The sequence below is a fragment of the Euleptes europaea genome, chromosome 5 (assembly GCF_029931775.1).
Source record: "Euleptes europaea isolate rEulEur1 chromosome 5, rEulEur1.hap1, whole genome shotgun sequence".
NCBI classification, from domain to species: domain Eukaryota; kingdom Metazoa; phylum Chordata; class Lepidosauria; order Squamata; family Sphaerodactylidae; genus Euleptes; species Euleptes europaea.
Genome location: NC_079316.1, coordinates 92,487,131 through 92,510,341, shown reverse-complemented (window position 1 = coordinate 92,510,341; position 23,211 = coordinate 92,487,131). Strand labels below are relative to the sequence as shown.

At 44.5% G+C, this 23,211-nt stretch overlaps 1 protein-coding gene across 1 annotated transcript; it reads right to left on the bottom strand.

Annotated features, from left to right (window-relative positions):
* Window positions 1-973: 973 nt before the first annotated feature.
* TACR2 (tachykinin receptor 2) lies at window positions 974-22,641 on the bottom strand. The gene is made up of 6 exons (XM_056850514.1): window positions 22,247-22,641; window positions 10,883-11,068; window positions 5,598-5,754; window positions 2,825-3,021; window positions 1,081-1,219; window positions 974-979 (listed from the first exon to the last, which is right to left on the bottom strand). The coding sequence occupies exons 1-6, from the start codon at window positions 22,639-22,641 to the stop codon at window positions 974-976; spliced, it is 1,080 nt and encodes a 359-aa protein (XP_056706492.1).
* Window positions 22,642-23,211: the final 570 nt, after the last annotated feature.

Genomic DNA, 23,211 nt, shown 5'->3' with positions numbered 1-23,211 from the left:
AAATCCTTCCAAAGAGTAGAGCTGTGCTGAAAGTGGAAAAGGGATCACACATCCGCTATATCTTTAGTGGTTTTCAGCTAACTGTATTTATTTTTCCCAGTTTTGCATCAACTGACTCTGTACCTTTAGGCCTACCCGACACACAAATCTGGAGACAGGCTGGAGCCTGTAGTTCTGCTACTGATTCAGGACGTCCGCGCTGCCCTCTGGGTACCCTGAGATTAGAATGCTGGTTTTTCATCCCCCCCTTCTTTTTTGTGGTTCTCTTTTAATTAAAGTATTTATACAATTAACAAAAAAAGAAATTTAAAAATAATATAAGATCATTATAAAAACTAAAGCCATAAAAATGTCATATTTAATTTTTTAGTTACAAATTGGCCCATAGGTATTTGACAAATAGATAAGGTGAAAGTGAAATGGAAACCATTGTCAGAAGCAGAGCGCTGGTGCAACCATGTCTGTGCTGAAGAATGGAAAAGGAAGAAAGTATTTATGGGGGTCAAAGGTTTTAATTCATATTTATTGTTAACCATCACTTAGAGTCCCAATAGTAGTAACCTTTGCCTCCTTTCAGTTCAGAGCTGAATCACTCAGTCTTAAATGTACTTTGAACTGTTTAGATTTAAAACAATTGTATTATACAATGCAGCGCAAGAAATAACTGACAGAGAATGGGTTTTGTATGATGGGGCAAAACTAATACATATTTCCTGTGTTGTATGGGTGATTTGGCCATAGAAATGTTTTGAGAGATTTGTGCTTTTGGAACAAATTTGAGATCTGTAAAGATTCAGAATCTGGAGAGATGGAGATGACAGGGAAATACATGAAGTAGTTGATGAAATCAAGGCACTGTCATCTGTCGTGAAAAGTGAGCTGGGAAATGATCATTTGAATTGTCCCTTAGTGTTGCTAACATCAAGCATAGCAAAGGACCATCACAAATCTGTTACAAGCTTCAGCAATAATTTTAAACCTACGACAAAGGAATGTCCTTAGAAGCAATTAAAACTATTAGCATAAAAATCAAAATAGCAAATTCATCAATATATATGATACATTGTCATTATTAGTTACATTTGTTCCAGTGCTTGTCCGAAAGTTGGAGAGCTGTTCCTTGTGTAAGGGTAAGGGGTAGGTCAGGTTAAGTCTGTCTCTGGGAGTTGCTTTGATGCACGGGCACCACTGAAAAGCTATCCGGAAACCGGAGCGGAACCTGTACATGGGTACAAACACGAACCATGTGTTACATGACAAGACATGGAGAGAAGTGGGCTGTATTTCCCAAGGAATTTAAAAGGAAAACATCAAGGGGTTCCAAAGGACCAGAGCAAAGCAGGTTTGGGAAGGATCAGAGAAAATCTGGGGAAACCCTGGGAGGTGCATGAAGGCACCATGATGCAGTGGGGAAATGGGAACATAAGAAAAGCCACGCTGGATCAGACCAAGGCCCATCAAGTCCAGCAATTTGTTCACACAGTGGCCAACTGTAAAAAAAAAACCACTTTCCAATTTGGGGTGTATAACCCATGTGGAAATACTACCCAGCATTTCCCCAAGAAAACATAATCCCATTGCTCACAGCAGTGTTATGTACTCCCCACTTCCTTAGGGTTCCCAGCTCTGGGTTGGAAAATACCTGGAGATTTTGGGGGTGGAGCCTGAGGAGGGCGGGGTTCAATGCCATAGAGTCCAATTGCCAAAGCGGCCATTTTCTCCAGGGGAACTGATCTCCAGCCACCACCTGGAGGTTGGCAACCCTACACTTTCTTGCTCTGAAAGGTTCCAGGGGCTGCACCAGTGTGTTTGGTTTTCTTTAGATGAGAGATCCCTGGCAACTAGGGATGCCAGCCTTCAGGTGGGACCTGGGGATCTCTCAGAATTACGGCTCATCTCCAGACTGCAGAGATCAATTCCCCTGGGGAAAAAAATGGATGCTTTGGAAGGCGGGCTCTATGGCATTGTACCCCACTGAGGTCTCTGTCATCTCCAGGTAGGGTTGCCAGGTCCCTCTTCGCCACCAGCGGAAGTTTTTTGGTGCGGAGCCTAAGGAGGGCAGGGTTTGGGGAGGGGAGAGACTTCAGTGCCATAGAGTCCAATTGCCAAAGCAGCCATTTTCTCCAGGTGAACTGATCTCTATTGGTTGGGGATCAGTTCTAATAGCAGGCGATCTCCAGCTAGTACCTGGAGGTTGGCAACCCTATCTCCAGGCTCAAATCTCCAGGACTTTCCCAACCTGAAGCTGGCAATCACCACCGCTGCCGGTGGCCAGCTTATGTTCTGAGCCGTTTAGCCATGCCCAAGTCTCTTTCTGTGGCATATGGGTTTGCTCTGCTCTGACCCTCCCTGAAGCTTATCTTTTCTCACTCTCCCTAGGCCTGTTTACTTTCCCCCAGCCTGTTTGCCTTTAGCTTTTTCTTGATCCAGTTACACCACCTACTTCTGGGCTTGTCCCTGACCGCTTTGGTTTTCTGAAACATGATGTTGGAAACATGTAATATAATTCCAGAGGGGTTATTCTGTTAGGGTTGCCATCTCCAGCCAATAGAGATCAGTTCACCTGGAGAAAATGGCCGCTTTGGCAATTGGACTCTATGGCATTGAAGTCCCTCCCCTCTACAAACCCCGCCCTCTTCAGGCTCCACCCCAAAAACCTCCCACAGGTGGCAAAGAGGAACCTGGCAACCCTATATTCTATTGCGGCACAAATTGAGGATTAGCATAGCGAATGTGCAAGTCTGGGGAAAGAATGGGGAAAGTCTTTGTGTAAATGGCTGCACTCCCAATTAATGTGCACCTCCTTCATGCATTTACTACTAACCTTTGATTTAGACAGCAATAAATAATTGGGTTGTACATTGTGGAGCTCATGGCAAGCAAAAATACTGCCAGATACACTTGTTGAATGTACTTCTTCTCGTAGATGTCCGCCCAGAAACAATTCAAGATGAAGAAGATGTGATAAGGAAACCAAGAGATGGCAAACGTTATCACAACAGCAATCATCGTCCTGACAAACTGGAAAAGGAAAGGAGTATTTTATTTCTGTGTCGTGCTTGGAGTGTGATTTTTTTTGCATGCACCATGGAGATAATCTCCTATGAAGCCATCAGTCTTTGCTGGTATACCACTACCGCTGTTTTGGGAATATTTTGGATGGACTAACATGGCAACTTACAGTCTTTGACTGGATATACACAATGCTGGATATTTCACTATCATTGTGCTACAGGAGCCATTTGCAACTGAGGCTCCCCCTGTGGACAAACCAATCCAGAAGATGATTAATCAAATACAACATAACAAAATATTCGGTGATGTGTAGAAGCAACCTTCGTCTATTTGGGAAATGAGAGGTAGACTCATGATGGCTCCTGGGGAGGGGGAGTCCCAATTTCCTCATTTTCTCCTCATTACTGACTCCAGCTTCCCTCCTCCTGGTACTAGGCTGGATTTCCCCTCCCATAACGGTGGGCTCTCCTTCTCCTGCCCCTCCACATTGGCTCTCCCCCCTCCCCCCAGGCTCCGGCTCTTCCCTTCTCCGCTTTGCACTGCCTGGTCATTGCTATGGTTTTGCACCGTTTGGGATTGCTACGGCAACCCAAAGTGTTCCTGATCTGTGGCCCTTTGTTGTTGCTGTTGTGATGCAGAGGTCGCTACCTTTTTTAAACCTCCATGTTGTGTTGTTTTTTTAGACCAAATTTTTCCCGCAGGCCTGAGGGAGTCCCCCAGGTTTGCAGAACACTAAATCAGGGGTGTCAAACATGCGGCCCGCGGGCCAGATGCGGCCCGCAGAGGGCTTTCTTTGGCCCGCAGAGCCAAGGCAGCCAGTCCCCACTCCCCCTCCCTTTCTGGGCTTCCTGCGGACACTCTGGCCCCGCGAGCGCAGCTAGGCGCCTTGCCCCGGCCCTTCCCCGTCTTCCTTTCTCTCCCTCTCCCTTACTCTTGCTCCCCCTCTCTCTGGGCTTCCCCGGGCCAGAGCATGCTTCGGGAGCCCAGCAAGATCCTCTCACTCTCTGCCTCGCACCCTCGCTCTCTTTCTGTGCTTCCCTGGGCCAGGATCCTCCCCCCTTTTTCCCTTCTCTTGCTCTCCACCTTGCTTCCTCTCTCTCTCTCTCTCTCTCTCTCTCTCTCTCTCTCTCTCTCTCTCTCTCTCTCTGGGCTTCCCCAGGCCAGAGCAGCCTGGGAGCCCAGCAGGATCCTTCCCCCTCCCTTTCTGGGCTTCCAGGGGCACTCCAGCCCCATGAGCCCAGTCAGCTGCCTTCCCCATCGTCTTTCTCCCTCTCTTCTTTCTCCCTCTCTTTCTTTCTTTCTTTCTTTCTTTCTTTCTTTCTTTCTTTCTTTCTTTCTTTCTTTCTTTCTTTCTTTCTTTCTTTCTTTCTTTCTTTCTTTCTTTCTTTCTTCCTTCCTTTCTTCCTTTCTTCCTTTCTTCCTTTCTCTCTTTCTCTCTTTCTCTCTTTCTCTTTCTCTCTTTCTCTCTTTCTTTCTCTCTCTCCTGTTTCACTCTTTTTGTCTCTCTCTTTCTCCCTCTTTATTTCTCTTTCTCTTCTCTCTCTCTTTCTCCCTGTCTTGGATAGTCTTGGCTGGTGGGAGGGCGAGCCCGCTTCAGGCTTGCCGGCCAAGCCAGCCACCCCCCCCTCCCCGGTTTACAATTTTGAAAAAAATTAATGCCAGGGACTAGATACAAACTTTGCAGAAGACACTTGCAAAGTCAATTAATGATATTATTTTGTACTTAAAATACAAGCATACTTAAAACAATAACAATAAGACTTAAATAAAAGAAAAAAACTGTAAGAATGTTATTGTTGTAAGCTTGTTTTTTTTTTTAAAGTAAAAAAACAATATCATTAATTGACTTTGCCTGTGTCTTTTATAAAGCTTGTATCTCCAGTATCTGGCATTACATTTTATGGCATTTATTTATTTATTTACACATGGCCCGGCTTAACCAAGTGACATTTATGTCATATCCGGCCCTCCTAACAAATGAGTTCGACACCCCTGCCCTAAATTTTAGCTGCAGCAACCATTTTATCTGAATTTGGAATGACTACTCAGGAAGCCCTTCGCAGGTTTGCCTATAGGAACACCAAACTTAGCCATTAAAACGACCAATTCTGCCCAAAATGTTCAGCACTCCTCAGGACAGATCATTATGCCGGAGTAGAAATGAATTTGTCGACACTTGACCTCTGCAAAAGCATGTAAATCTCTCTTGTCTGTAATGCCTTTGTTGCCATTAATGCAAGCAGATGTGTGACCTACAGTGTGTGGAACCAACAGTCACAATCCCACAAGAATCAAGGTCTGATATTTGCCTTTCACTTCCCTGCAGAAAGAGCACAGGGGCATGTTCCCTCACCACAGATGCTAACTTGGTTAAAAGGGATATTCCTGTGGTGCCCATCTGATGCGGCAGAGGGCAGTGATTGAAGAATGAATGAAAAAAAGAAGAATGCTTCTGACACACCACTATTGTGTCATCCTTCCTAGGAATGGAAGTGAAACTACACAGCACTACAATCCTCCGCCCCTAATCATGTCACCATGTCACTAGGTGCAGCTCTGATTAGTTCATAGCGACGACTAACCTTTTTTTTGGCCAGAATCTGATGTTGGTAGTAGACTTTGTTCGCGTGGTCTCCAGGAACAGAATTGTTCCACAGAGTTGTTCCTATTATACTGTAGGTGACAAACATCACCAGGAGAGGAATCAGGTAAGCCAAGACAATCACTGTAATGTGATACCTGAAAAGAAAGGGATGAGTGGATGATCACGGAGCTTAAAGCACCCCACAAATAATTGAATCAGCTTTCTGGGCTAGGAAACAGATGTCTTGAACAAGGCGAAGCGGCTGATGTTTTCTGCAGCCGTCCTCAGCCGCCTAGACTCATGATCCCCAACATGGTGCCTCTGGGAGCCTTGCTGCTCACTGATGTGTTTTATTGCACCCACTTGCTTCTTCCCCCCAAGTAGAGCCAGTCCTGGCTTTCCTCCCCCTCATTGGAACAAGAGGCTTCAGAGTTCGGGAGGTATTACTTTTTGAGTTCATAGAGAGCACCCATTCAGAAATACCTGCCTGTGTCATAGATGGGCAGATATTTCTGAAGGGCTGCCACTCAGAGGAGGGCAGGGAGCTGTTCCAGTCGGCAGCAGAGGATAGGACTCGCAATAATGGGTTGACGTGGCAGGCAGAAAAGTACCGGCTGGATAATAATATACATATTTTTTTTTTACAGGAAGAGTTGTTCAGCAGTGGAATCAGCTACCTTGGAAGGTGGTGAGCTCCCCTTATTGGCAGTCTTTAAGCAGAGGCTGGACAAACACTTGTTTGTTTCCGCCAGAGGGCTGGAAAAGTGGCCCCTGCGGTGGAAGCAGCAGCTAGTGGGGTGGGAGCGGGTGGGGGTGGTCTTTGCACTCCCTGTTGCCATACCACTTGCTGCTGTCCCTGCTTTCCCCCCAGCCCATTCCATTGTCATGTTGGTGCCTTTGCAGGATGTCAGCCGGATCATGTTGGAAGTGACATTGTTATTTGGAGCAATTCGCCTTCTTCCCCATTCCCTGCTGGTTGCCAGGTAGGGTTGCCAGGTCCCTCTTTACCACCGGCGAGAGGCTTTTGGGGTGGAGCCTGAGGAGGGCAGGGTTTGGGGAGGGGATGGACTTCAATGCCATAGAGTCCAATTGCCAAAGTGGCAATTTTCTCCAGGGGAACTGATCTCTATCGGCTGGAGATCAGTTGTAATAGCAGGAGATCTCCAGCAAGTACCTGGAGGTTGGCAACCCTATTGCCAGGCCATGCTTGGCAATCCTGGGGGGGAGGTCAGGCAGAGCTGAGTTCTAACATCTCGAAGGTGGAGTTCAGCTTCACCCCCCTCCCCAGATTGGCTGTGAGTGGACCCTCCACACAGACCCTCCATCTGCATGCACACACTCCTGCTTCCTTCTTTGAGTCGGAGCAAAGGAGTTTTTTCTTTGGCTTAAAGGCAAAAGCCCTCGGAGCCCCACCAATTGTGCCTGGAAGGAGCATGACATCATGTGGAAGTCCCCTCACCCCGAATATGTGGGCATGCCCTGTTTGGGAGCAGCCTCCGTCTGCCAATTGTTACATGCTTCAGATGCAGCCTGTTGTACAACCTATTAAATTAAGCTACTCTTTGTGGGATAAAAATGAAATGGCTGCTTCCACTTTGAAAACAGAAGAAGAAGAAGAGTTGGTTTTTATATGCTGACTTTCTCTACCACTTAAGGGCGAATCAAACTGGCTTACAATCACCTTCCCCTCCCCACAACAGACACCCTGTGAAGTAGGTAAGGCTGAGAGAGTGTGACTAGCCCAAGGTCCCCCAGCTGGCTTCATGTGTAGGAAGTTCTCCAGATCTGAGTCCACTGCTCCAAACCACTGCTCTTAACCGCTACACCAAGCTGGCGATCATTGCCCAGAATAACAACATCAAAGCCAGCTGTAGTTCAGTGGTATAACATGAGCTTGATGTTGGGCTATTGAAGGTGCAAGCATTGAGACTTGAACCATACCAGACCCAGGGGACCCATGTTTGGATCCCCAGACATTTAATAGAGTCTTGGAGCTATGGTGCTGTGAAAAGGGGTTTTAAGGTTTCCCTCTGCATCAGTTTCCCAATCAGAAATACCCCCCACCCAAATCCGCTTTGAGTCCTACCTTTCTTCTCTCCTGGGGCTTAAGGGGGGGGGGATTTCCAATCAGGGAATCATGTGGAGGAAACGTTAACCTCCTCGTACCTGCCCCTTATCCATGTTATTCCCCTGCTTTTTGCAGTTCACTCATACATCTGGGGGTCTGAACATGGCTTCCTAGTGTTGCCTATCGTTTGCCCCTGAGTCATTAGAGGGGTGTTTCATTGGTCTAAAATGGGCTGCAAGTTTTCAACAAACCTGATCACTATTTATAGATTTAAGCACCTTTGGAGGCAGATAAATGCAGCTAATAAATAACTGCATCCCATTCCTCTGAGATTTATCTCCGAATTCTGCCTCTTGACTGTGCAAGGCAGTCCCAGCTTCCTAAACAGGACTGCGTTGTTAGCTCAGGCTTTGGCTGCCCTTGAACTAGAAGGGGAAATGGGTGTGATAGACTCAGGAAGAGATAAGCATGCTTGCAGCAGCCAGGGAGATTCCCAAGGCTTCCTTTTGCCACAAATAGCGAAGTGACCAATCACAAGGTCTTGAGACATCTCTGTATTTCCCCCTTCTTAGCAAATGGGCAAGGAGCAAGAGTTATTATGGGAAATAAGTCTTGCTTTGTCATTTTGCATAATCCCCCTCCTTTTGATTTCACACATTCCCAACTGCCATATTTTCTCTAGTTTTTCATCACCACTTTTTAAAAAATCATGGCATTAGAGGTGGCGATATGAGCCGCATACTCTGCCTTTTATGTTCTTTGTTGTTGTTGCTTTGGGGTTTTTTTCTTTTTTCTTTCCTGGTATCTTTTTGTCAGCCCCAGACTTTTGCCCCCTTCTCTGTCCTTTTTACATTTTCTTTGCCTGCTTTTATACCTAAAATGAGCCTGGAACCAGACACAGTATCAGATAAGGCCTGCTGCATAAACAACAGACCTGTGCCTCCTTTTCATCATTCCCTTGTAATGTCTAGGGATACTCCTCCAGATGTCATCTTCCAGGTGGGACCTGGGGATCCCTCGGAATTACAGCTCATTTTCAGGCTACAGAGATCAGTTCCCCTGAAGAAAATGGATGTTTTGGAAGGTGGACTCTACGGCACTGTACCCCTCTGAGATCCCTGTCCTCCCCAGGCTCCATCCCCAAATCTCCAGGAGTTTCCCTACCTGGATCTGACAACACTACCCCCATTCCCCAGCAGTGGCCAAGGGGGACCTGGGAACCCCACTGTGTAATGCTCTTCACTACAATGGCCAGGAACTATGAGTACACTGACTCCTTGGATGTTTGCTGAATGTATGTTTGGGAACTATGGCATTCTTTTGACAATTTGAAGTGATAGATGTGTTCTCTTCCAGATGTTTTCTGATATGTGCATCCATGCTGGGACAAGTAAAATGAGAAGATACTCTTGATTACACTTGGAGAAGCTTAAGGGTCTTTTAATTGGTTTTCAGAAGGATGGCTGACCAAAGTATAAGGATCTTGGTCCTTTCTGGATGCCTCCTTGGCCATTAACGCATGGCTGTTTTGTTCCGCAGGTCTCCTGGGAATGTAGCGAATTGTGGTAGTCCATCCACATGGCAGCCTCCCACCTGCAGGATCATCCTACCTTCCTCCGCAACTTACCTGAGTCTTCCTATCCCTGGCTTGTTGCAATTTTACAGGAAAAATCGCCTCAATTGTGAGGGTCACCTGGTGCATTTCAGCATGCTGGTTGACACTCCTTTCCCCTCCCACCCCTCCTTTGCAGCATGACTCCTCCAATCAAGACTGCTGCCTTGCCGCCGCCACGCAATTCCAACCTGCAAGCCTCTACGCCCCAGCTGCTGCCACCAAAGCAGCTGCTGTGGTTGGAGGGGGAGACAAGGCCGAGGGGCTGAGCGAGGCGGCGGCAGCAGACATCTGGGGGCAACGGCCCGTCTGGCAGCTGCCAGATGGCCTTCCCGGCAGCAAGGCCCTCTACCGTCCGTCAGATGCCTTTTCGTCCCTCTCATGCATTTGGTTTTTTGCTCTTGGTTTTGAAAAACATGAAACATGAGAGGGACAAACCAACCACTCTCTCTCTCTCTCTGTGTGTAAAGTGCCTTCAAGTCGCAGCCGACTTATGGCGACCCCTTTTTGGGGTTTTCATGGCAAGAGACGAACAGAGGTGGTTTGCAAGTGCCTTCCTCTGCACAGCAACCCTGGTATTCCTTGGTGGTCTCCCATCCAAATACTAACCAGGGCTGACCCTGCTTAGCTTCTGAGATCTGATGAGATCAGGCTACTACCACTCTCTAGCCATGCGTTAATGGCCCTTTTTTAAAGGTTGCTTCCATATTGCAGATTACAGGTCATTTATGCATGGGAGTTTTACCTGAGGTTCGTTGCTGGCTGGACCCATACTTTCCAGTTGGGAATCTCTGCACCACCAGTCTCCAAACTCAAATCAAGTCCCACCCCTTTAAATGCTGCTTTGTAATTGGCTTACTTCCCAGTGCTCACTGTGAGAGAAGATCCCCTCAAAAAACCCAATTGCCACATAAAAAAGCATTTTAAGAACAAAAAGAAAAAAGGGAGCAATCTGAAAAAAAGGGGGGGGGGAGAAATCCAAACCTCGGTTTTAAAAAGCCTTTCTTTGGCTCAGAAAGAGTTCTGAGAAAGCAGGAAGCATTTGAATCCCCACCTCTACACGCTGCTTTGTGATTGGCTGTGAGAGAAAGCTAACTTCTGTTTTCCCTGCTTTGCCTTCTGCATGGAGTTTTGAGCCGGGCTGAGCTCGGGAGAGAGAAGAGTCGGGTTAACAGAGGAATGGGAAGGCCAGGGCTGGCAGCGAGGTCATTTCTAATGGATGGAAAACTCGTGCAGAGCTCCAAGGAACAACTGAGTCAGACAGGGGGCAAGTGTGAGTCCAAGTACCCATGCATAAATGACCACAGTCTCAGGAAAAAAGCATGGATCTTTCTCATTTCAGAAAACCGCAGAGGCAATAAACCCTACAAAACAAACAATGAATCATCAGCAGTGTCCCTTATTATTGAACGTGGTGACCCATTCTGTTCCATAACGTAAAAAAAGAAGTGCAGCCTATTACCAGTGGTTCTCTTTTTTCTAAAAAGTACTGACACTAGACATTTTCAGTGACACCACTCTGGTGATCTCTCTTTCCCTGAAATAAGGAATACCAATTAGCAAGATATATTTCTGGTTAAAATTTTTTGGGGAAAGTACTTACGTCATCTTACCAACATCATCTGGCCAGCCAACTATACATTTAGTCGTTCCGTTATCAATTATAATTTTTGAATAAAAGAATGGTGGGAAGGCAAGCCCGAAAGCAACCAGCCATATTGCTCCTATGATCACTTTGGTATTCCTAGCTGAAAGCTTTCGCTTGAAGGGATGAATTATTGCCATGTACCTAAAAGTTTTTTTAAAAAGGAATTATTCAGTCAAACCATTGAAAACACCGATTCACATTATAATGAGAACAAATTCAATCCATGCCCATTCTTTTTGCATTCACTTCTTTAACATTAGTGAAGTTTTACACTTAACTTACATAAAAATAAGTGATGGAGTTCATATTGCTGTGTGGCCAAACCCTTTCAAACTATTTTTGAAACATTGAGAAGCGATTGTTTGCTGTTTGTGTTTAATAATTCCCAGAAATGGCTGCTTGAGGCAGAGACCTCACTACCTTTCTCAGGAAGACAATTCCTGCTCAAAATGTGCAGGCTTCTCTACATGTGTTCAGGACGTACCAAGTTAGATGCACAGTTGAATGTAGACTTGTTGCCTGTTTGAGATTAGGCACAGGTGGCTTTGATTTAGAGTTGCCAGCTCTGGATTGGGAAATACCTGGAGATTTGGGGGGGGGTGGAGCCTGAGGAAGGCAGGGTTTGGGGAGGGGAGGGAATTCAATCAGATCAAATGCCACAGAGACCTCCTTCCAAAGTGGCTATTTTCTTCTGGTGATCTGATCTCTGTCACCTAGAGATCACTTGTAATAGCAGGAGATCTAGGGTTGCCAACCTCCAGGTAGTAAGCAAATCATAAACAAAGGGCACCTCCGTGCCTGTACCGAACAGGTTGGGAAATTAGCACGGGAATTTGGCACAAAAATGCACATAAACAGGTTGCAAAATAGCAAGTGTATAATAAGTGATGAAGCTAGAAAGGACAAGACAAGTGTCCACCATGAAAACTTAACAACTAAGTAGCTAAATATATACAAATTTACAGGCAAGTATGGAAAAGTCTTGTAGTATACATCTGGAGGTAAAAGTCCTCTTCTGAATTTCAAAGGTAATCAGTTCCACAGGATATCCAATATAGGTATAAATCCAAGAAAATGGGGGACGGCCGCAGGAGATTTTTGGGGCGGAGCCTGAGGAGGGCGGGGTTTGGGGAGGGGAGGGACTTCAATGCCATAAAGTCCAGACCTGGCAACCCTAGGGAGATCTCCAACCCCCAGCTGGGAGTTGGCAACCCTACTGTGATTACCTCCATCTTAATGACCTGCTGCATATACCACATAGCTGCTTCTAAGGGGTATAGGGTTGTCAGGTCCCTCTTCACCACTGGCAGGAGATTTTTGGGGCGGAGCCTGAGGAGGGCGGGGTTTGGGGAGGGGAGGGACTTCAATGCCATAAAGTCCAGTTGCCCAAGCCGCCATTTTTCTCCAGGTGATCTGATCTCTATCGGCTGGAGATCAGTTGAATTAGCAGGAGATCTCCTGCTACTACCTGGCAGTTGGCAACCCTAAAGGGGTGCCTTCAGACAAGGTGGCTGACACAAGGATGCTGAGGCTGATAGAAACTGGCCTTGTCTTTAACATGTGGACTTGTCTTTTCTCCTTGGTCTGTCTCTACTGCTACCAAACATTCCAGAGAGAAACATGGAGACAGATGAGGGATGTGTGTGTGTGTGTGTGCGCGTGCGTGCGGGGGGTATCTTCCTGTAGGCAGCCTGCAATGGCTTGTGACACTGAGCAGCTATCCCAGGGAGGCCGTTTGCAATAGCCCTCGCACATCACCAGTCATGTGGAGTAAACCAACGGTCAATGAAAATGGACAGAGTATACTGAAATTGGATCAGGCTCTTCTTGGCCACTCAAATCGCTTTGACATTTTCCAGACTCTTTTGAATTATGCCTCTTACCATTTATAGCTTAATGCTATCTTTGCAGGGTCAGGAGAGTGGACTAAATGGCAATTGGGATGACCTCTGAAGCCCTGTTTTCTTCTCTATTCCTAACAGGCCTGGCTTATTTATTTAGCATGGAACTGTTATGACTCACTTTCCCCTTTCCGGGAGGAGAGGCTCTCTAGCCCTTATGCCCTCGGCAGTCACCGTGACACATTTTTATGTTTTTTCTCCCACACCTGTTCTGAGCAGTCATGCTAGACTGCTGACTGGCACATTACTCGGAGGCCAACATGCCCTTGTATAAGTGTGCTCTGCAATAGTAGGAGCGCCTTCTGTTGTGCAATGCACAGGGAGCAAGCCTAAGCAGGTTTACTCAGTAATAAGTCTTATTTTAGTCAATGGGCTTTACTCCCAGGAAAGTGGTCTTAGACTACAGCCACAGGGGATTTTAAAAAAAATTGCAAATGCAGTTAAATTTCACTAGAACTGATAACGTTTGCTTTGTTGCCACTACAAATGTTTTTGTACTTGGAGAACAGTACCTGTGCAATGGGAAAAGTGTATTCTGCACATACTGGGGAAAAGAAATTGGCTACTATAATCAAAACAAAAAGAGGTTATTGTGCATTTTTGTAAACAAGGAACCATAACAAGGAACCACAGGCTTCCTAACTATTTTCTTCACAGTGGTTTGACAGCAGAAAGTCAACTGGTGCAGCTTCCCAGGTATTAAAAGGTGGCAGTCTTACTCATCTAATGGGTCTGGAAGGTTTTGATGTTCACAGGTTAATTCTTTAGTTACTGCTGTATTCTGTATTATACAGCTGTGCCTATACACATAGGCGTAGGACGGCTGCAGTAGTCAGGCTTCTTCTACTTATACACACAAACACGCACCCCCTGCAGGGTGACAGCAAATTTTAGTGCGACCCCACACTGCAATGGGATGTGTGAGAATAATGAACAGGGGCAGTCTTTCCCACCTGATCAGCATCTGTTTTATCAGTAGGAGGAGAAAGGCCTGCCTGATTTGTCCCACCCACATAGTCGTGTTGTTTGCATATGTGCTCCTTTGCAGCATGGGACTGCACCATGCAAATGCAGCTCTTATAATGCGGCGAGTGCATGTGAAAGAGACTTCAGAGTGTGCTTTGTCAGCAAGCACCGTATTGTACAATACCATTAGAAAACCTTTTGTCTGACAATTATTCACATACAGTTTAAAGGTAAAGGTCCCCTGTGCAAGCACTGGGTCATTCCTGACCCATGGGGTGACATCACATCCCGACGTTTACTAGGCAAACTTTGTTTTACGGGGTGGTTTGCCAGTGCCTTCCCCAGTCATCTTCCCTTTACCCCCAGCAAGCTGGGTACTCATTTGACCGACCTCGGAAGGATGGAAGGCTGAGTCAACCCTCAGCCGGCTACCTGAAACCAACTTCCGTTGGGATCGAACTCAGGTCGTGAGCAGAGCTTGGACTGCAGTACTGCAGCTTACCACTCTACGCCACGGGGCTTTACATACAGTTTAGTGCTACAGTATTACAAAAGTGAAGGGGAGAAAATGCTTTTGTATGGCAATTATTAACCAAAAGAACTGTAAATTATAGTATTCAGTGTTTTAGGATTACAGCTCAAACTAGATATTAACATATTAAAATGCAGGAATAATAGTACCCCCCCTTGTGGAGGTTGTGACTGAGCGGAAGAGTGGCATGGGGGTGGGCTGCTTAACCATGACTGTTCGTGTACCTTCCTACTTTAACTGCTCCCCCTCCAGCAGCTTTCCCATCCACAGCAGAGCTCCTTCCTTTTTTTCCTGTGGGAAGAACAGCAACTGGGGACGACTGGTTTTGAGAGGACACCAGTGAGGGTGGGAGGATGAAGCAGCTCCTCCCCACTGCCGTTCCTCTGGTCCAATTGAAAACATCAGTATATTCATGCATCTCCTACAAAAAAAGCCGGAATCTGAAGAACACTTTCTGCTTCTGAGTAAGCCTGCTGAGTGTGTGTGTGTAAAGTGCCATCAAGTCACAGCCAACTCATGGTTATCCCGTTGGGTTTTCAAGGCTAGATACTAACAGAAGTGGTTTGCCATTGCCTTCCTCTGCATAGTGATCCTGGTATTCCTTGGTGGTCTCCCATCCAAGTACTAATCAGGGCCAACCCTACTTAGCTTCTGCTTAGGAGCACTCCCAAAGCATAGTTTGGCCACAGGGTAGATTGGCTTTAATAGTAGTAATCATCAGAAAAGAGCAAGAGTCCAGTGGCAACTTAAAGACTAACAAAATTCCTGGCAGGGTCTGAGTTTTCGTGAGCTCACTTCTTCAGATACTTTTAGTCGTCGTCGTCATCATCAATAAATAAACCTGTTTCTGGGCAACAATGTCAGAATTTGAGGTAAATAGTATTATGGCACAGACCTTATGCTTTATAAATCTGGAAGTTCAATCTTGCTTTACGATTTTTTAAACATTAATATTATAGGTACTTTCCTGAGAATCATGGAAGAAAAAAAGGAGGGGAATTATAAAGACTGCTTTACTAGGTTGATACCTGCACACATACTATTTGAGAGACTTATACTAACCAGTATTACAACAAGAACCTATTATCCCAGATTTTTTGTAATTAGGAATAAAATTTACAACATATACACATGCCTGGTTGGGTTTGAACTGTTTGTATTTGTATTCATTAATGTATTTCTGTAAATGTGTGGAGGTTTAACAAAGGGTTTTAATTAACCACTGATGAAGGCCCCATTGGCCGAAATGCGTTTGGTATGTGGTTATAGTTATCAACCTTAGGAAATGCCATTGTGCTATTTTAATGCTTTTAAATAATTTTAACTTTTATATAGCGCTTCTAATAAATTACACTTTCAGTATTTATACATAGACTTATATATATTTTCTTTTCATCCAACCTTGGGTACCCAACTTCCCTGAGAATCACCAAATGGTAAATGTCAAGAGATGAAAATAAACAGATGCATAGGGGTGTTAGATATTTTTTTTTGGCAAGCTGTAAGGATATACACAATATATCTGTTACAAACAGTCCTTGGTTTCAAGCCAGGAAAAGCAATTTCTAAATGAAAGTCACTGTTCTTTCTCAAACTAGATTTATTACTGTTTGAACTACCAGCTATTACTATATTCAGCACAGATCAGTAGCTTTATCTGTACAATGGTAAATATAGCTTGCATTTTGCTATAGTTTAAACCACATTTTAACCCCAGTTTAAAATCCTGATCTGTGTGGCGGAAACAAACTCTAATTTACCTGCATTAGGAGTCACAGCAGACTGGAGATTGGCCTGGGAAACCTTCGGTTGAGCTGTGTGCCCAAGGAGAGAAGGGAGTCTGTGCATGAGCACAGCCAATCAGTTGCTTTATCGCCTGTCATGAGCAACCAGTCTGAATTCATCCACAGCTACAGTTGCCACTGCAAACTAATGTCAAACCAAGCCTGGCTCAACTGAAGGCACAATGATAGATTAAAAAAATCTCCTGTTTTTCAGATTGTTTTAACACTCAGATTGTACAAAATCCCAGTTTATTTTGTTATGAAAGCAATTCTTGTGGAGTAGTAATATGTTGGATAGTTTCCAAAGTGGATTGTTAGGTGCAGGATGTTTGAGAAGAAATTGGCAGGATATTTCTAGATGGTCCTTTCCTGATGAAGGACAAAAGAACATAAGCATTGTTCTGTCGTCAACAAAAGGTTAACATTTGGATAATTCCTGCAATGTGGGTTATGACTTACTGCTGTGAAATCTGGTATCTGATGAGAGCGCTGACTCTCGAAAACACATACCCAGGAAATCCTGTTAGTTTTTAAGATGCAACTCAACTTAAATCTTACTGTTAAATGATTTGCATGTGATCAAAGACTCAAAGAAAAATGCTAAAAGTGGAGAACTCAAAGATATTTTTAATACCTGGTGAATTTTCTGGGAAAAATATTAAAATATTGATATGCTAGAGCTATATCTAGCAGTCCAGTCAAACCTTTGTTAGTGCCACCTTTTTAATTATTTATTTGGGAGAAACCATTTGCATTGAAGTTACATTAAATAAATAAATTTATGTTGAAGAAGAAGAGTTGGTTTTTATATGCTGACTTTCTCTACCACTTAAGGGAGAATCAAACTGGCTTACAATCACCTTCCTTTCCCCTCCCCACAACAGACACCCACGTAGGTGGGGCTGAGAGAGTGTGACTAGCCCAAGGTCCCCCAGCTGACTTCATGTGTAGGAGCAGGGAAACAAATCCAGATTAGCCTCCACCGCTCATGTGAAGGAGTGGGGAATCAAACCCAGTTCTCCAGATTAGAGTCCACCGCTCCAAACCACCTCTCTTAACCACTACACCATGCTGGCTCTCAATTGATCATAATTTTGCTTTACAGATTATACCCCCCCCCCAAAAAAAAACCCTGGGAATTCAAACACAGGGGGTCCTCCAAGCCCGAACAAAAGTCTGACTGAAACTTTACCCCCCCTCTGTTGTTAACAGAATCCAAACCAAAGTCATAAGTCAGATCCTAAATATGTTTACTTACAAATGAGTCTCTCATGCGTGTTCATTCAAATGTATGTTTCAGGGTGCTCAATGGGAGTACACGTATCTAAGCATAATAGGTTTTGTCAACTGAGTTCCCTGCCAACATTCATGTTACTTGTTTGGAATAAGGATTTAATTGAAAAAAAATGTGATGGTGGAAGTTGACCACAAACAGAATAATACCTATAACCCATATTTGGGAGGTATGTTGTGCATTTTGAGGTTGTCAAGTTTATTTACTTGACCCTCCTGAAGAACTGGGAAGAGTAGTCTTGAAGAAGTTCTGCTTCTTTACGGAGTGGATCTCTTCAATTTTATTGGCAGCAACAGTACAAAGATCTCTGACAGATTGGTCAGAATATTCAGGTTTTTGGTATGTAGTTCCAAGAGACTAGAGAGAGGGAATTGGGCAGCTTGGAATGGTGGATAGGTAAGTAATAAAGTGATGGATTGTAAAAGACTACATTTTTCCTGGGAGTGTTGTTGATTGTTAGTCCTTAGATTTTCTTTCTTTTGCTTTGTGTGTTAGGGTTGGTATGGTTGGTTTTGTGTCTTTTGCTACCTTTTGCATTATTAGTTTAGCCTTTCATTTGTATATGGGGGTAATGCTATTTATATTTTGTCAATATTGTACTCTTTGAATCCTTTAGCTTTGTTGTGAGTGGTAGGCTGTTGTAGCCTTGTCTGTTCCTAGTTTTTGCTGCCTCTCAACCAGGAGGAGGAGGAGGAGGAGGAGGAGGAGAGTTGATTTTTATATGCCGACATTTTCTACCACTGAAGGAAGAATAAAACCAGCTTACAATCACCTTCCCCTCTCCTCCCCACAACAGACACATTCGTGATCTTGCTGACGCTCTAAGCCTAAAAGTGCTGCAGCTGAATGTCAGATAAGTTCATCATAAAGCTGCACTTATCCAAGATTTAATTAATATGAGGATGACCTGATAACTGGCATGCATTATGGAAGTGCTTTGTCCTCATTTTGTGCGTATGTATGAGATGCGGAGATTGGGACAGAATATGGATTCTGTTGGTGTGCTTGCTGCTCAACAGTCTCCTTAGGTGAGCTGATGGAGCTGGTATTGTTTGGTGTTGAGCACCCAAGGCTTGTTTTCCTTGAGAACTTCAGTGTTCATGCTGGGGTTGCCCCTCAAAGGGATGGCTCAGGACTTTATGGCTACCATGAGAACCATGGAGGCGGTTCTCCAGAAATTCTGGTTCCTATGCATGTATGTACCTTTGATTCTGTTTTCTCTGGGGATAAAATGGATGGCTCGGTAATGGAGGAATTGTCCATTCTTCTCTTGTTATGGCCCAACAATTACCTGGTGAGAACCTCTACTCAGAACTTCTACAAGGGTGGAAGAACAGTTAGGATGGTCGACCCCAGGGGGCTGATGGATCTTTACAGTTTCCTGACATCTCCCTTGCTCTGCTGCTCGGCTATCTTTCTGGATTGTTAGATTTGTATCCCAAGCTGCAGTTAATGTGGGTAAGTCCTGTCATTTGCTGCTATGGTTAGTTCAGTTCAAAAGTGAAGATTATTAGAGCACAGCTTGGTCCTAGTTGTATGGATGACTTTCAGTTGGTAAGGCCTGATCAAGCGGCCAAACTGCTTAGAAGTATGCATCACCTTATCTAGGCTTGGCCATTGACCCTTATGGTAGGATCAAGCCTGGAAAACTTGGTCAAGTAGGTCTGGGAGGTTCATGAGATGGCTCTTGAAAAAGGCTTCCCTGGACCTGAAAGAAGTGAAATAATTTCCTCCCAGTAGCCAACATTCTATTCTATTCTTGTGCAGGATGCATTAATGGGTAGCGGCCATACAGATTCAGGTAATCTTGATGAAGACCCATTTCAGTCTAGACATAGGCCCGCGTTGGGGGTAGAAATGGGCATAGTTACTCTGATAGTCTGAACAGAGAGAATAAGGGGAGTGCATTCCTGTTTATGCTCCTGGACTTCTCAGTGGCTTGACATTATCAGCCATGATACCCTTAGGAAGAAGATGGCTCGTTGGAAATTGGGGGCACCATGCTTCAATGGTTCCATTCCTACCTGGCTGCCCATTTTCAAAAGGGTAATGCAATTACTCATTTTCAAAAGGGTATGTGGGGCTGTTTGATCCTGCAAGGTACATCTTCTGTGGGAAAGATCTTGCCACTGTGTTGCATGCCCTGGTAATATTTAGTTTAGATTACTGCAAAGCACTCTGTATGGGGCTGACTCTGAAGACTGTCTGGAAGCTACCGCTGGTACAGTACACTGTGGCCAGAATGTTGACTGGAGTGGGTTGTAGGGTCCATATCACTCCAGTCTTGCTCCATCTTCACTGGCTCCCAGTTTGTTTCTGAGCCCAATTCAAGGTGTTGGCATTGATCTTTAAAGCCCTGTATGGCTTGGAGCCAGCGTATATTAAGGATTACCTTTTCTCATATGAACCTATTTGTCCACTCCAATCATCTTTGGGTGCCCCTGCCATTTGAGGCTAGATGGGTGGCAACCTGAGAAAGGACTTTCTCAATCATGATGCCAAAACTGTGGAACTCCCGCCCTAGGGAGATTCATCTGTCTCCTTCTATTGTTGTCTTCCTCCTTCCTTCCTTCCTTCCTTCCTTCCTTCCTTCCTTCCTTCCTTCCTTCCTTCCTTCCTTCCTTCCTTCCTTCCTTCCTTCCTTCCTTCCTTCCTTCCCCCAATAACTGTTATTGGCCCTCCTACCTCATTTTTTTGTGTTAGATGTGTTTAGATTGAATTATTGTATATAAACTTTATTTTAAATATTTTAATGCTGAAATATTTTAATGTTTGATGTTCTCCACCTTGGGGACCCTATTTGGGTGGAAAGGGGGCACAGAAATGCTTTAAATGGATATATAAATAGTATATCTTGTCCCCCATGCTATTGAACATCTACATGAAACTGCTGGGCTTGAGGTAAGGTGCTATCAATATAATAACAAAACCTAGCTCTATTTCTCTCTAACACCTGAGTCAAGTGAGTCTGTGGAAGTCCTGAACAAATGCTTGGAGATGAGGACCAGTACTGAAACTCAGGCTGTTACCGCACTAGGTATTCCCAGCAATGTATTAAGAGTTTGAAAATGTTATAAAAAATACTGTTCACACTTTCTATGTATTCCCACCGATGTATTAAGAGTTTGAAACTGTTATAAAAAATACTGTTCGCACTTTGCTTGGCCCCTTTAGCTGTGAAGACGTCTTCCAACCATTTTTTAGCTGTGGCATCCAAAAACCCTTTCAAAGCGATGTTTTTTATAACATTTCCAAACTCTTGATACATCGCTGGGAATACCTCGTGCGGTAACAGCCTCAGTCTAGACAAGACTGAAGTAGTGTTGGTCAATGATAAAGAAGCTCATTCCCCCCAAAGCGACAGATTTGGGGTGTTCCTGAATCCCGGCCTACAACGGAGCATGTCACCTTTTATCAGTTCCAGTTGATATATCAGCTATGACAGTTCTTTGAAAATTGTGATTGGGTCATGATCCATGCGCTGACTACCTCTAGCTTAGAGTACTATAACGCACCTTATGTGGGGCTGTCTCTGAAAACTGTTCAGAAACTTCAGTTGGTCCAAAACACAATATAAAATACTCTTTGGGGGCTAGATACGGGGATCTTGCCATCCCCGTGCTGAAAGATCTGGAATGGCCACCCATTTGTTTCTGGATCACATCCCAAATGCTGGTCTTTACTTTTAAGGTCATAAACACTTTGGGCCCAGGAGACACGAAAGACTGACTCCTCCCATGTTGTCTGGCCCACCAGTTAAGATCCTCCTCACCAACCCTGCTTTCTGTGCTCTTGCCCACAGAAGTAAGGCAGGCTGTGATTTGAGACAGGCTTTTCTCAGGGACAGCACCTCACATTCAGAATATTGAGGGTTGCCAAGTGCCTATCCTATTTCTTTTTATGCACCCGTCTAAAATATTTCACTGTACCTGGGCTTTAGCGGCATTTTTTTTATTTCATGTGCACAATACTCATAGGTCCCTTGATCGAAAAGCATAAGCAGTTCACAGTGACGTAACCTGACTTAGAAATAGACAACTTTGATCGCAGCTGGGGTTTACTCCTAAGCTTATACCTGTTCAGGATTGCTCCCTTGGAGTACCCATTTGAGGGATGGTACCGGTAGGTCAGCATCTCATTCTCCAAAAAGAGCTTGCCAGCCAGCCCACCATTTCTTCCACTTCTGCAGTAGCCACTGAGGGGTACGGGCAGGCTGAACTACTCTAGAGGGGACTCCTTGCAGCTGAGGCTCCTTGGGTGTGTTCTTGTACAAGAACAGAAGTTTGTTCTGGGCTAAAAAATCCGCAGCTAAAAAATCAGCAAGTGCACTCACTTGCTTTTAAAAACAACTAGGTTCTTGCCACCGCAGCTGCCCATACAGGCTGGGAACAAATCTCAGAAGGCAGAAGAATCATGAAATAAACTATGCAAAAGAAGAAGATATGCATAATAATAATAATAATAATAATAATATGTACTAGGAACAATTATGCTGGAACAGAATTTTTTTTTTTTTTAAAGATTAGCACAGCGTATACACAACTCTGGATAGGAAAGGTTTCATAGGACTCAAAACGTTAGGATAAAGTCATATAATGTTTGCTTTAGTCTGCACATTCTAAAAAGAAAGTCTCTGTCGCAAACAGTTTGCATACGTAGACACCTGTACTGCTAGAAGAAAGGGAAGATTTATCTTTACAAGAAAAAATATTGGTTAAAATTATCCAGTCCCTTCAGCCCAGTCTTTTAAGTATAAAGGAACCCTGAGAGAGAAAGAGAGAAATAATGATGATGATGATGATGATGATGATGTGGCTCAAATACAAAACTTGCATTCCTTACCTCTCAGCAGCAACAGCAGTCATAGAATAAATGCTCACAAACATCGCTGTTATAGGAACCAAGTTAAGAAACCGACAGAATCCCTCGCCAAAATACCAAACGTTGTGGCAGGCGTAAATGAAATTGAACACGGTGTTCAAAACAGCCATGAGCAGGTCGGAAAGAGCCAGATTCACAATAAAGTAGTTGGTGACCGTCCTCATCCGTCGGTGAGAGAGGATAATCCAGATGACGATGCCGTTGCCCACAACAGAGGCAACGACGGTGAAGAAATAGGTGATAGCCCAAAGTGCTATTTGCCAGCCGGGCTGGAAAAAGGCTGTCTGGTTGCCATCGTCCGCAAGAGGACCACGCAAGGAAACGTTGGTAATGTCTGAGGAGGAAGCCGTCTTCATATCTTTCTTCGGCCCGGTGTCAAAAAGCTGCTCCGAAGTTGTATACGTTTCTTAGCACAGTCATAACACTGCAGCTTATGAACTCCTGGATCAAGTTAATAAATCACACGCTGATTTCCAAATATGAAATGAAGTTCCAGAGAGGAGCGATTATAGCTCTTTTCTACCCAGTTGCACCACAGAGCCACTGGTATAAATCATGACATGCATTTGGTGTTAATAATCAATAGAAACAATGTATCTCTGATGGGAAAAGCCTTCTTACAAATGCAGTATCAAATTACTGCAGCTCTAAAAAAAAAAACTATTAATGTTCTTTTTTTAGTTTTTGAAGAAACCAAGGACAGATACTGCAGCTTTGAATCGGAGCTTGCCTCTCTCGCCTGTAAATGCTGAAACCTGAAATAAGCAGCCAAACAGAATAAATTTCCCAGAGGCTTAATGCGATTCTGCAAGAAGGTGGGACACTTGTCTATGCAAAAGCGAACCACATGCCATACAATTTCATGGAGTCAGTATTTCATCCCTCCTCCCAGCGTCTTACAGTAATCTTCACAATTCAACTGCTCT

Excerpts from the sequence above, each read along its gene's own strand:
- TACR2 (XM_056850514.1), bottom strand. The coding sequence starts at position 22,641 with ATGAAGACGGCTTCCTCCTCAGACATTACCAACGTTTCCTTGCGTGGT. Across the intron at positions 11,069-22,246 it reads ACTGCTGTTGCTGCTGAGAG|GTACATGGCAATAATTCATC; the intron begins GTAAGGAATGCA and ends AAAAACTTTTAG. Across the intron at positions 1,220-2,824 it reads TATTGCTGTCTAAATCAAAG|GTTCCGCTCCGGTTTCCGGA; the intron begins GTTAGTAGTAAA and ends ACCCATGTACAG.